The 12,070-nt window shown below is 35.7% G+C and overlaps 1 protein-coding gene across 2 annotated transcripts in view; it reads left to right on the top strand.

Moving 5' to 3' along the window:
* Nucleotides 1-12,070, top strand: part of ERO1A (endoplasmic reticulum oxidoreductase 1 alpha) — a 49,511-nt gene that overhangs the window by 10,684 nt on the left and 26,757 nt on the right. For both annotated transcript variants that reach the window (XM_079768905.1, XM_079768904.1), the window contains exons 3-6: nt 541-624; nt 6,530-6,568; nt 11,212-11,288; nt 11,413-11,486. In XM_079768905.1, the coding sequence (XP_079625031.1) occupies nt 541-624; nt 6,530-6,568; nt 11,212-11,288; nt 11,413-11,486 (274 nt within the window). The remainder of the gene's footprint in view (nt 1-540; nt 625-6,529; nt 6,569-11,211; nt 11,289-11,412; nt 11,487-12,070) is intronic.

Below are 12,070 nucleotides of genomic sequence, written 5' to 3'. Positions count from 1 at the left end.
GTAATCGAAACCGCGAGTTCATAATTTTCTAAAACATCAGATTTGTTCCAATTACTTAATATATGTAAATGAAATATTTCTGAGAAGCATGGCTTTATTTTGACCTGTATTATTTTAACAAGTCACTCGTCATACTTTATCTTGAGATATCTACTGAAAGAGTTTAGAAAACCTGATCATTGGATTATGTAGTTACAGTCTAAGTTCACAGGTGTCTAACGATTCTGCCATGTTAACTGCTACTTGCTTTAAAAGAGTGTGAGTTGAGTAGTGGTGATCTGAGCTACTTTGGCTCCTAGTTGCCATCTGCTCAGGGTTGGTTTAGTCACAGTCTGTGTCTTTCTAAGTCTACCAGTTTACTTACAGCAGCTACACATTTATGTCAACATTGGAACTTGACACCTGATCAGTGAAAGAAATAGAATAATTGCAGCCAATAACACGATCAGGTTATAGCACCACAATTCAACATGTGTTAATTTTAAACTCTTTCTGTTTTTAGAGGTTATTTTTAAATGTGTTCTATTGTCATTTTACAAGGTAAACCTGAAGAGGCCCTGTCCTTTCTGGAAAGATATCAGCCAGTGTGGAAGAAGAGACTGTGCCGTCAAGCCTTGTCAATCTGTAAGAACCGTGTATATATTTAAGAACTGTTATCATCTTTTTTCAAATAATTACAGCTTTTTAAAAGGGGCCAATATAAGTAAAATGATACTTTAATCCTTAAGCTAAATATAATGTGTAATATTTACGTATTAAAAACCTAAACTTACAAATATAAAACACTTTGAATTATACTGCCTTTATAATAATAGAGTTAAAATTTTGTGGTTAATGTAATTCTTTTACTTATTAGTGAGATTAATACCAACGGTCCCCAACTTAATCGGTGGTTCAGTTTATGGCTTTCTGACTTTAAGGTGGTGTGAAGGCTGCATTCAGTAGAAACTGTAATTTGAGTTTTGATCTTTTGCTGGGCTACTTTTTTTGGTATGACAGTCTCTCGTGATGCTGGGCAGAGGCAGCGAGATGCTTTTGCCCAACTATAGGCGAATGTAAGTGTTCTGAGCACATTTAAGGTAGGCCAGGCTCAGCTATGAGGTTAGGTGTATTAAATTCATGGGACTTACTGTGTTTTCAACTTACGATGGGTTTATCGGGGTATAACCCATTATAAGTCAAGGAGCATCTGTAGTTTTTTTGTATTGATATTTGTTTTTCTTCTTATATCTTACCTGAACAAAGTTGTGTTTATAGTATAATAAAATGAAATTAATCAAGGTATAAACCAAATCCCTCTCCCTTTTTTGTGGGTGTATTATTTTCCTTGCATTTCCTTGGGTGGGCAGGAGTTGGAGAAAATACCTGGTTTTATGTAGGATTTCTCAGAGCATTACAATTTGAAGTATTCTACTCGGAAAGCAGAGAATTTTATGCTTTTCAATGAAGCTTTTTTTTTCTTTAAAAGTATACATTTTTGCCCAACCAGTGTGGCTCATCGGTTGAGTGTCGACCTATGAACCAGAAGATCACGGTTCGATTCCCGGTCAGGGCACGTGCATGGGTTGTGGGCTCCATTCCCAGTGTGGGGTGTGCAGGAGGCAGCTGATCAATGATTCTCTCTCGTCATTGATGTTTCTATCTCTCGCTCCCTTCTTCTCTCTGAAATCAATAAAAATATATTTTAAAAAAGAATAAAAGTTTATATTTTTACTTTTTCATCATGGTAAAATACACATAAACATAATTTTACTATTTTAATCATTTTTAAGTGTATAGTTCAGTGGTCAGCAAACTCATTAGTCAACAGAGCGGCAAACTGTGGCTCGCGAGCTGCATGTGGCTCGCGAGCCGCGGTTTGCCGACAACTGGTATAGTTCATTGACATTAAGTACTACATTGTTGTGCAACCATCACCATCTCCCAACCCCAGAACTTTTTCATCTTCCCAAACTAAAATGCCATACTCATTAAACAATACTTTCTATTCCCTCACCCCTCTAGCCCCCAGCAATCACTATTCCACTTTCTTTCTAGGTCCCTCATATAAGGGGAATCATTACAATGTTTGTCCTTTTGTGTCTGGTTCATTTCACTTAGCATATGTTTTCAAGGTTTATCTACACTGCAGCATGTGTTTTATTCCTTTTCTTGTTTTGTTTTTTGTTAATCCTCACTGAGGATATTTTTCCCATTGCTTTTTTTTTTTTTTAAAGAGAGTGTGTATGGGGTGGGAGGGGGGGGGAGAGAGAGAGAGAGAAAGAGAGAGAAATATTGATGTGACAGACACATCGACTATTGACTGATTGTTTCCCACACGTATCCTGACTGAGAAGTGAACCCATGACCTTTCAGTGTGCAGGCCGATGCTGTAACCACTTAGCAACACCAGCCAGGGTAGATTTTACTCCTTTTTAAGTATGAATTGGATTCCCCTGTGTATGTATACGACGTTTTGTTTATCCATTCACCTGTTGATTGACTTTTGGATTGTTTCTACCTTTTAGCTAGTGAGAATAATACTGCTATGGACGTCGGTGTACAAATGTCTGCTTGCGTCTCTACTTTCAATTTTTGGGGGTATATATACCCAGACGTAGAATTGCTGGATCATTTAGTATTGCTGGGTCTGTGTTTAATTTTTTGAGGCACACCATGCTGTCTTCCACTGTGGCTGTACCATTTTACATTCCCACCAGCAATGCACAGGGGTTTCAGTTTCTCCACATCCTCCCTAACACATGCTTTTCCCTGTTTTTTTGATAATAGCCATCCTAGTGGGTGTGAAGTGCTAGTGTAGTTTTTTTAAAATATATTTTTATTGATTTCAGAGAGGAAGGGAGAGAGAGATAGAAACATCAATGATGAGGGAGAATCATTGAACGGCTGCTTCCTGCACGCCCCCTACTGGGGATAGAGCCGCAACCCAGGCATGTGCCCTTGACTGGAATCAAACCCAGGACCCTTCAGTCCATAGGCCAACACTCTATCCACTGAGCCAAACCAGCTAGGGCAGTACTAGTGTAGATTTGAGCAGTTAATTTTTATGCTTGTAAATATTGCCATATCAACCTATCTAGCATGTGGAATTAAGGTAAATATAATATTATTTACTGGTATTTTACCTCTAGATGAATGAGAAGCATGTTTTTAGTTATATTACTCCTCATAGGTATAGCTTTTGAAAATTCAAGGATTAATTTATGAAACACCTTGTGTTACTATGATTAAAGCATGAGTTTATCATTAAAGTCAAATAATTAATTTATTTGTTTCATTTTACTTCATAAGTTTAGAATTTATATTTAGTAACATAAAAAATGTTGGAAAAATTCAAATTGACCAATAACTTATTTATATGACTTATTAAAATGCAAAAATATGGCAGATACTTAATAAAGGCATTTCATTATACTTGTACATTAAATGGGCTATTATTTTTCATGCTGAATTTCCTTATTAAATGGCCTATTATTAACCTTAGAACAAGCAAATAGTTTTACAATTATTACAAATTTGACCTCATCTTGAACTAGCAATTATTTCTGATTATTGTTAATGAAGGATTGAGCTAGGGGACCAGAAGGGGCAGGAAACCTGAGAGATACTTAGAATCAACTAATAGCTTATCCATTCCCAGATTGACTGACTGAGGATGGGACCTATTTTACTGTAAAATCTAGAGACAACAACCAATTTTAGCATTTAAGAAATGCTAAAAGATAGATGTTAATTACTTGACTTGAACACATAGAAATGCTAAGAAAGCATCAGGTGGAAGTTAGCAATTTGTACTGAGAAATTGAGACAGAATCTAGTTATTTCACCTTTTGCAGAATTGGACAGAGTGCCTTTCATGCCAGTAGTCTGTTTGTTCTTGAACTGGTTTCATAATGGAGAGTCAGCTTTTAGATAATTAGATGATGTTTATCTACCTAAAGATATTATCCTATATAATAAAAGGTTAATGTGCAATTTGTCCCCTTGGGAGTTCAACTGACCGGGAGTTTGACCGTTCGCTATGATGTGTGCTGACCACCAGGGAGCAGTGAGGAACGAAAGAAGGCCCCAGCTGGCAGCCGGCAGCTGGGGGAAGGAAGGCCCTGATCACCGGCCAGGCCTAGGGACCCTACCTGTGCAAGAATTTCGTGCACCAGGCCTCTAGTTAGATTATAATTATGCATATATCGTGTGTGTGTGTGTGTGTGTGTGTGTGTGTGTGTGTGTGTGTGGTGTGCGTGTGTGTGTGTATGTGTGGGTTTTTTTTTTTTTTTTTTTTGTGTGTGTGTGTGTAGTGCCATGATTAGACCTAAGATTTTGGAAAGATAACTGGCAGTGTTGTGGGGAGTGGGGAGGAAGATGAGAAAGGAGATGGAGAAAAAACTAGTAAAGGAATATCGCTTAGCAATTGAATGTAATTTGGTTCAATAGTGAATTTTTTTGAGGGTCTACTGTGTGCCACAACCTGGACATGTAAGATGAGCTTTTACCACAAGGAGCTATGGTTTAGTAGGGGAGACGAACACTAAGTGACAGTTGCAATGCAAATGTGATAGCCCAATAGTAGATGTACTGAACATCTACACGCCGTGGAAGCAGAGGGGAAGGCAGAGCACAGGAGGGAGCATGGGAAACTCCACTGTAAGTGGCAGTGAGGGAATGAGCCATTTACATTCCCCTTAGGACAAGCTGGGCTCAGTTCCAATGGTTCCTAAAGTAGGGCAGTCTGTCAGAACCAAAGAGTGAGTAGAGATCATTTCAAATACTTTGAAACACTTGCTCCAGGCTGAATAATCAGCTTTCATAGCTAGAATTTACATTGCACATGACTGATATTTTGACATCTATTCTACTTCAGTCTGCATCTTTAAAATAAGAACATTACATTATGAACACAATGTAGTTATCGCACCTAAAACACTTAACAATTCTTTCTTAACCTAATGTACACAGTTAACTCAGCCCTTCACATGGTCTGCTGCTGTTTTGTTAACACCTTTTTGGGCTAAACAGGGAACCAACACCAGTTTCCTTTTTCGGTTCAGTTTTAGACTTGGTTCAGGTTATGCTCTGGGACCCGGCAGGAGATAGAAAAATAATAAAAGTTGAAATTCTCTCCTCAAACGTGGTCTTTAAAATGCATACCCTTTGATTCGCACTCCTGATTCCAGAGAATATTTGAATGTGGCTGGTGGTCTCCCCATCGGGGCTGGACCCTTTCTGTAAGCTGAAACACTGGTTATTTCCTTTACAGTGAATCAAAACAATGTTCTTTCTCCTCCGTTATTAAGTGGCCCAGGCGAAAACGCGTAACAACAGCCAGTGTTAAGAAATAAGCACTCCGGTGGTGAAGTCTTTTCGAGATCAATTTGGCAAATGTATCAAAAACATTAAAAAGGTACATATCCGGGACCTAGCAATTCCACTAGGAATTTCACTGACTAAAATAATCAAACAAATGTTCAAAGATGATTGTAAAGCAGTACTGAATTTTGTAGAGATGTCAATTCTGCTGAAATTGGTCTATAAATTTGGCATGGTTTATGATATGAAAAAATTAGAAACCATCTATAAATACCTGGCCATAGAAGAAGAACACATGTTGACCTAGTTCGGAGTCTGAAGGGTACATGATAAAGTGCATGTCTCTGTGTGGGTCCTTCCCTTTGAGCATACCCTAATTCAGGGATATACTTAGCATTGGGCCTGCAATTTACAGAGTTCTCCCACAGATCTCATTATCTGCACTCACAGCATCACTTTGATGATCGGCAGATAGGTCCTGTAGTTAGTAAGTGGCCAATGCTTGACCAAAAACTGGTTCTATTTTGCTCTGAAAAGAACGAAGCCTTCTTCACACACACACACACACACACACACACACACACACACACACACACCATGAGCAATTCCAAGACTGGAACAAGAAATATACAAGATGAACTTGGAGTATCTTGTCATAACAGAAATAAAAAAAATGCTGTTAAAGATTACTGGGGTAGAGGAGGTGGGTGGGAGAGATTAACCGGGGAATTCATATGCATATATGCATAGCCCATGGACACACACAATAGTGTGGTGAAGACCTGGGAGAAGCCAGTGTGGGGTGAAAGGGGTCAATGGGGAAAAAAAAAAAAAGAGGGGACATCTGCAGTACTTTCAACAATAAAGATAAATTAAAAAAAAAAGATTACTGGGGTAATATCAAAAGACACAGGTGCAAATATCAAGTAAGCATTAGTGGGTCTCCTAGTGGCCGAATGTGGACAATTTGAGCATCAAATGGAATAATAACTGACTATTTTTACATTTCCATGCTGAAATATATATCAGCAATCCATAGGATAATTTGTTGTTGAATTTTTATTTACTTATAGGAAATAATGTTAAAACTGCCTAACTGTTCTCAGTTAAAAAAAAGTTAACTTCAATAATTTGTTTCATGAATTTTTCTCATAAATCATAGAAATTTAAAATACTTTTTCAGTAGGATAAATGTCATATAAAAGTATTTATTTTTATTTTTCAGGATGAAGTTCCTGATGGAATTAAATCTGCAAGCTACAAGGTATGTATATATTTGTTAATGTGTCTAGTATCTTAACAAAGACTCATTTCCCCTACCAGCTACTACCCCACTTCTCTGCCCCCCTTCACAGCAAAAACCCTTGAGAGTTATTTGTACTCAATGACTCCAATTCTTTTGTTCAACCCTTTGTTATGAAAAGCATGAAAGAAAAATTAAAGCAGAGGGCAAAAACCCACAACATGTACCATCACAGAGCTTCAGCAGTTACCAATGTGTGGTTAATCTTGTTTAATCTGTACATCCCACCTCATTCTCCCAAGTATTTAAAGCCAGTCTCAGGTAAATAATTTTGTTTACAAATACTTTATATACATCCTTAAGATTAAAATATACTTAAAAAAATATAACCACAGTCAGGCTTTGGATTTCTTTAGTTGTTTCATAAGTAACTTTAAAATATATATATATATATATATATATATATATATATATATATATTATTGATTTCTTACAGAGAGGAAGGGAGAGGAATAGAGAGTTAGAAACATCGATCAGCTGCCTCCTGCACACCCCCTACTGAGAATGTGCCCGCAACCAAGGTACATGCCCTTGACTGGAATCGAACCTGGGACCCTTCAGTCCACAGGCTGATGCTCTATCCACTGAGCCAAACCGGTTAGGGCTCATAAGTATCTTAATAGCTTGCTTGAAACAGGATTCAAATATATTTCATACATTGCATTTGGTTGATGTGTCTCTTATGTCTCTCTCTTTTAAAATAAATTTTTAATTTCATAATACTTTTAGATTTATAGAAAAAAATTGTGAAGGTAGTACAGAGTTTCAATGTACTCCACACTTAGTTTCCTCTGTGATTAACATCTTACATTTGTATGATACATTTATTACAATTAGTGAACTGATATTGATACATTATTACTAACTAAAGTCCATATTTTATTCAGATTTTCTTGGTTTCCCCCTAATGTCCTTTTTGTGTTTCAGGATGCCATCCAGGATAGCAAGTGACAGTTAGGGGTCATATCTCCTTAGGTTCCTCTTGGCTGGGACAGTTTCTCAGCCTTGCCTTGTTTTTGATAAGATGCTTTTAAGGTGTACTAGTCAGGCATTTGTAGACTGTCCCCCAATTGGGATTTGTCTCATGTTTTTCTCATGCTCAGAGTGGGGTTATGTGTTTTTGGGAGAAAGACCAAAGAAGTAAAGTGCCATTTTCCTCATGTACATCACATCACGTCTTGTCACACCATGTCACGTCACGTCACATATTGTCAATATGACCTTTTCCTATTAAAGTTGACCTTGATCACCTGGTTGAGATAGTTTTGTCAGCTTTCTCCACCATAGGTTTATTCTTTCTCACCCTTTCCATACTGTATTCTTTGGAAGGAAGTCAGCACTATGCACAGCCCACATTTACGGAGTGCTTCATCTCCTTGAGGATATAAATTGTCTGGAATTCTTCAGTATGAGAGACTTGTATCTTTTCCCTCTATTTACTTATTTATTACAGATTCTAAACTGATTTTGCTCATTTCGAGCCCATGTTTTCTTGTTTACATACAGAGTGAAGTCATAGCCAATGTGTTGGCTCCAATGGCAGAGTTTTGTGCATAGTTAAATGATGCTATCCTTAGCTGCTTTAAATAGAACATTTAAAAAGTTTTTGTTTTGTTTTGTTAATCCTCACCCGAGAATATTTTTCCCCATTGATTTTTAGAGGGAGTGGAAAGGAGGGGGAGAGACAGAGAGAAATATCGGTGTGAGAGAGACACATCGATTGGTTGCCTCCTGCACATGCCCTTGGGGAGTAGAGCCTGCAACCAAGGTACGTGCCCTTGGCTGCCATTGAACCCGGGACCCTTCAGTCCACAGGCTGCCCCTCTATCCACTGAGCCAAACTGGCTAGGGCTAAATAGAAACATCATTAAATCCAAAAGTTGTTTGAAATTTTCATTCAATTGACAGACTTTCAAAGTAAAACTTTTGGAAGTTCATTTTGTTGAAGGAAAACATTTGTCACTATTGTGACTACTAGTATAAATTAATTTAAAGTTCAAAATTGAAGACAAATATTTCTTTTGTGGTGATAATACAATATGAATTTTCATAAAAACAATGTTCTGGTAAAAACAGTGTCTTTACCAAGTCAAGAAATCTGTGGAGCAGAAGTGATTTTGCAATTGGTTGAGATACACACATAATTCATAATTGTGTCCAAACACATTGTGATAGTTTACCAATTAAGATAGAAGTGGTAGTTGTCGAAATATATAGGTTTTTGCATTTATATATACACACTGGTAATGACCATAACATTTTTGAGATGAAGCTGATGCTGAAGAAAACACTGTGGCATGGCAGGAGTACTTTGCTGTCCATCATCAATCAGACTTTGTAACTGTTTGAGCCTTTGAAGAACTATTTTGTAAAACAACCTAAGTGTCCTGTAGTGGCACTGAAAAAAATTTTTCCAATCCTCACCTGAGGATATGTTTTATTGATTTTTAGAGAGGAAGGAAGAGAGAGAGAGAGAGAGAGAGAAAGAAACTTCAGTGCAAAGGAAACATCGATTGGTTGTCTCCCAAACATAACCCAACCACCACGAATGGAACCTGCAACCTAGGGACGTGCCCTGACTGAGGAATGAACCTGCAACCTTTTGGTGCATGGGGTGATGCTCCAACCAACCAGGGCGGTACTGAAAATTTTTTAATAAGTGAGCCCTCTAAATGGTGATTGCAATTTGTTTAAATTCAGTGGAAAATCAATATTCAAAGTATCAATGGGTAGAATGCTTAAAGAAAAAAACACAATAAATTTTAGCTTTTGAAAGTTTAGCACAATGCAATCATTATAACAAAGTTTATAAACAAAGACCTTGAAATTTATTTCTACAAAATGAGGGAGGAATTGAACACACTAAGTGAAGAAAGTTCAAATGCCATACTAGGATTAATTCTGAAATTTTATAATTGTCTTTACTCATGGGAGGAGTCTCCTCTTGATGAAACTTGCTTTTAATTGGATAAATTTATATTATGACCTGAAATGAAATGAATTTAAGGAGGCTTACAATTTTGTACTATTTATATTTGGCAAAACATTTAAAATAATACAAGAAATTAACTTTTTTGACAAGTTTTGTCTTAAAATTTTTATTGAAGAAATGTACTTTGGAGGCAAAAGAATAGAACTTTGAAAACATTTGGTCTAAAATATTTCCACATTTTTACCAGTAGAGAGAATATTTTCTCAATTAAAAATTATATCAGCTGAAAAGAGTCAATTGAAGGTATTGATAATTTCCAATTGATAAACTATAAAAATTAACTTGAAGAAAACCATGGGAAATTTCATGAATATTTAATAAGGACAAATTGAAAAAAGGTGTGTGTGTTTTTTTTTAAGAAAAATGCCAGTGACATCAGTACGAGACAGATGTGACTTAATGAAGCTGATTAAATTATTAAATAGGAACTAAGAATAGTTATTTTTAACTTACATTTTAATTTTCAGATAATTATAATAATAAAGTTAAAAATTTCTGTTTTAATATACATTGGTATATTAATACACATAGGTATATGTTATTTTTTAACAAATTTTGTTAAATTTTTGATGTGTATTGTTAACTTATTTTGAAATAATTTCCAACTTATAGTATAAAGACATTTTATATACTCTTCATATGGATTCATTAATTTTAATATTTTGCTTTATTTGTTTTAGCAAGCTTTTTCTATATACATATTCTTATTATTTTCTGAACCATTTGAGAGTTGGTTGAATATATCACATTTCTTTACCCTTTAATTATATATAAAAGAATTTTATTTTGAGAATAGTTTTTGAATTAAGCTATCTTATAGATCAACCAATGTAAGGAAACAAAGTTGTTATTTAGTACATAAATATTTGAAAAAATTATAGCATTTCAGTTATTTTATTCTCAAAAGTATTGTAGTCTGGACAGTCATTTGTATAGTCATCCTGGCTATAATAGGCACTCAATATATATTTGTTGGCCTTCTGCTTTCAATGTTGCCTTTCAGCTATATGGTGGTAATGATGGTGTGTTGTGAAATCTTATGATCATACTTCCCCTGTGCCACTTACATCTGAGCATAAGTATATATATAAACTGACTTAGACATTGAGAAGAAATGTGGTTATTTAAGAACATATTTTAAACACCTAAAGATATCAGAATACTTTTTATAAGACTTGTTGGCTTCAGGGAATTTTTAGAAAGAATTTAGAGTCAAGATAAACCTTAGACACACATGATCTACTTCAGCCAGTTTTTTTATGGGAGAGAAAACGGATGCTTACACCTAGGTCATTAGAAAAGTGGAACATTGCCTCCTGGCTCCTTGCCTAGTGACTTCCTTATACATGGAAGATTATTTTAGTGAAGATTTTGGTGATGAGTTATCAGAACGATTATTTCCTTTTTGTGACCACCATAGTATTATGTTCTCCATCAAAAACAAGAGGCAAAGCCTTCTTATATTTTTAGCTCAGGAGGAATGTGAGGGCTTAATTTTTTTTTTAAAGTGATGGTGCCAGGTATAAAAGAACTTCAAATAACTTTGAAATTCTTTTTTAAAAGTGTAAAAAATGCAGCAAGTTGTATTCTATTTATTCCCCTTTCATTTCAGTATTCTGGAGAAGCCAATAATCTCATTGAAGAATGTGAACAGGCTGAACGACTTGGAGCTGTGGATGAATCTCTGAGGTTTGATTTTTTTTTTTTTTGTGGCAGCAGCAGTATTTAATTTTTTTTTGTGTGTGTTTGTGTGTGTTTTTTCGGTGAAATGTTAACTTGAAAAAAAGGATAACACTGTTATCTTTGTTTGAAGTGAGGAAACACAGAAGGCCGTTCTTCAGTGGACCAAGCATGATGATTCCTCAGACAACTTCTGTGAAGCTGATGGTAAGACCTTTTTTATAGTATGCATTTTGTTTAAGATTGTACCCAAGAAAAAAATAATTCTTTAAAAATGATTTTTATAAATTCATTTTCTAATGGTTTGGCATTTCCTCAAAAAGTAAACCTAGAGTTACCATATGAATTGACAATTCAACTCCTAAGCATAGTACACCTAAAAAGACTGAATACAGGGAAACATATTTTTACACCTACGTTTATAGCAACATTATTCACAATAACCAAGAGGTGGGAAGAGTTTCCATGAATGGATGAATGTACAGTATAAAGAAAGTGTAGTATCTATATACAATGAAATACTGTTTTGCCATAAAAAGAAATGAAGTTCTGATACATGCTACAGTGTGAATTAACGTTCAGAACCCAATGCTAAATGAAATAAGCCAGACAGAAAAGGACAAATATTGTATGATTCCATTTGTATGAAATATCTAGATTAGGTAACTTACCACGTAGAGACAGAAAGTAGATTAGAGTCTACCAAGGTCTGGAGGGAAGGGAGGTGGGGAGTTATTGCTTAATGGTTATAGTTTCAGTTTGGGGTCATAGGAAAGGTCGGAAACAGTGGT

Source organism: Cnephaeus nilssonii (genome assembly GCF_951640355.1).
Source record: "Cnephaeus nilssonii genome assembly, chromosome: 4".
Classification (NCBI taxonomy): Eukaryota; Metazoa; Chordata; class Mammalia; order Chiroptera; family Vespertilionidae; genus Cnephaeus; species Cnephaeus nilssonii.
Note: the sequence above shows the minus strand (reverse complement) of the source record. Positions and strands in the feature narration are given on the sequence as shown.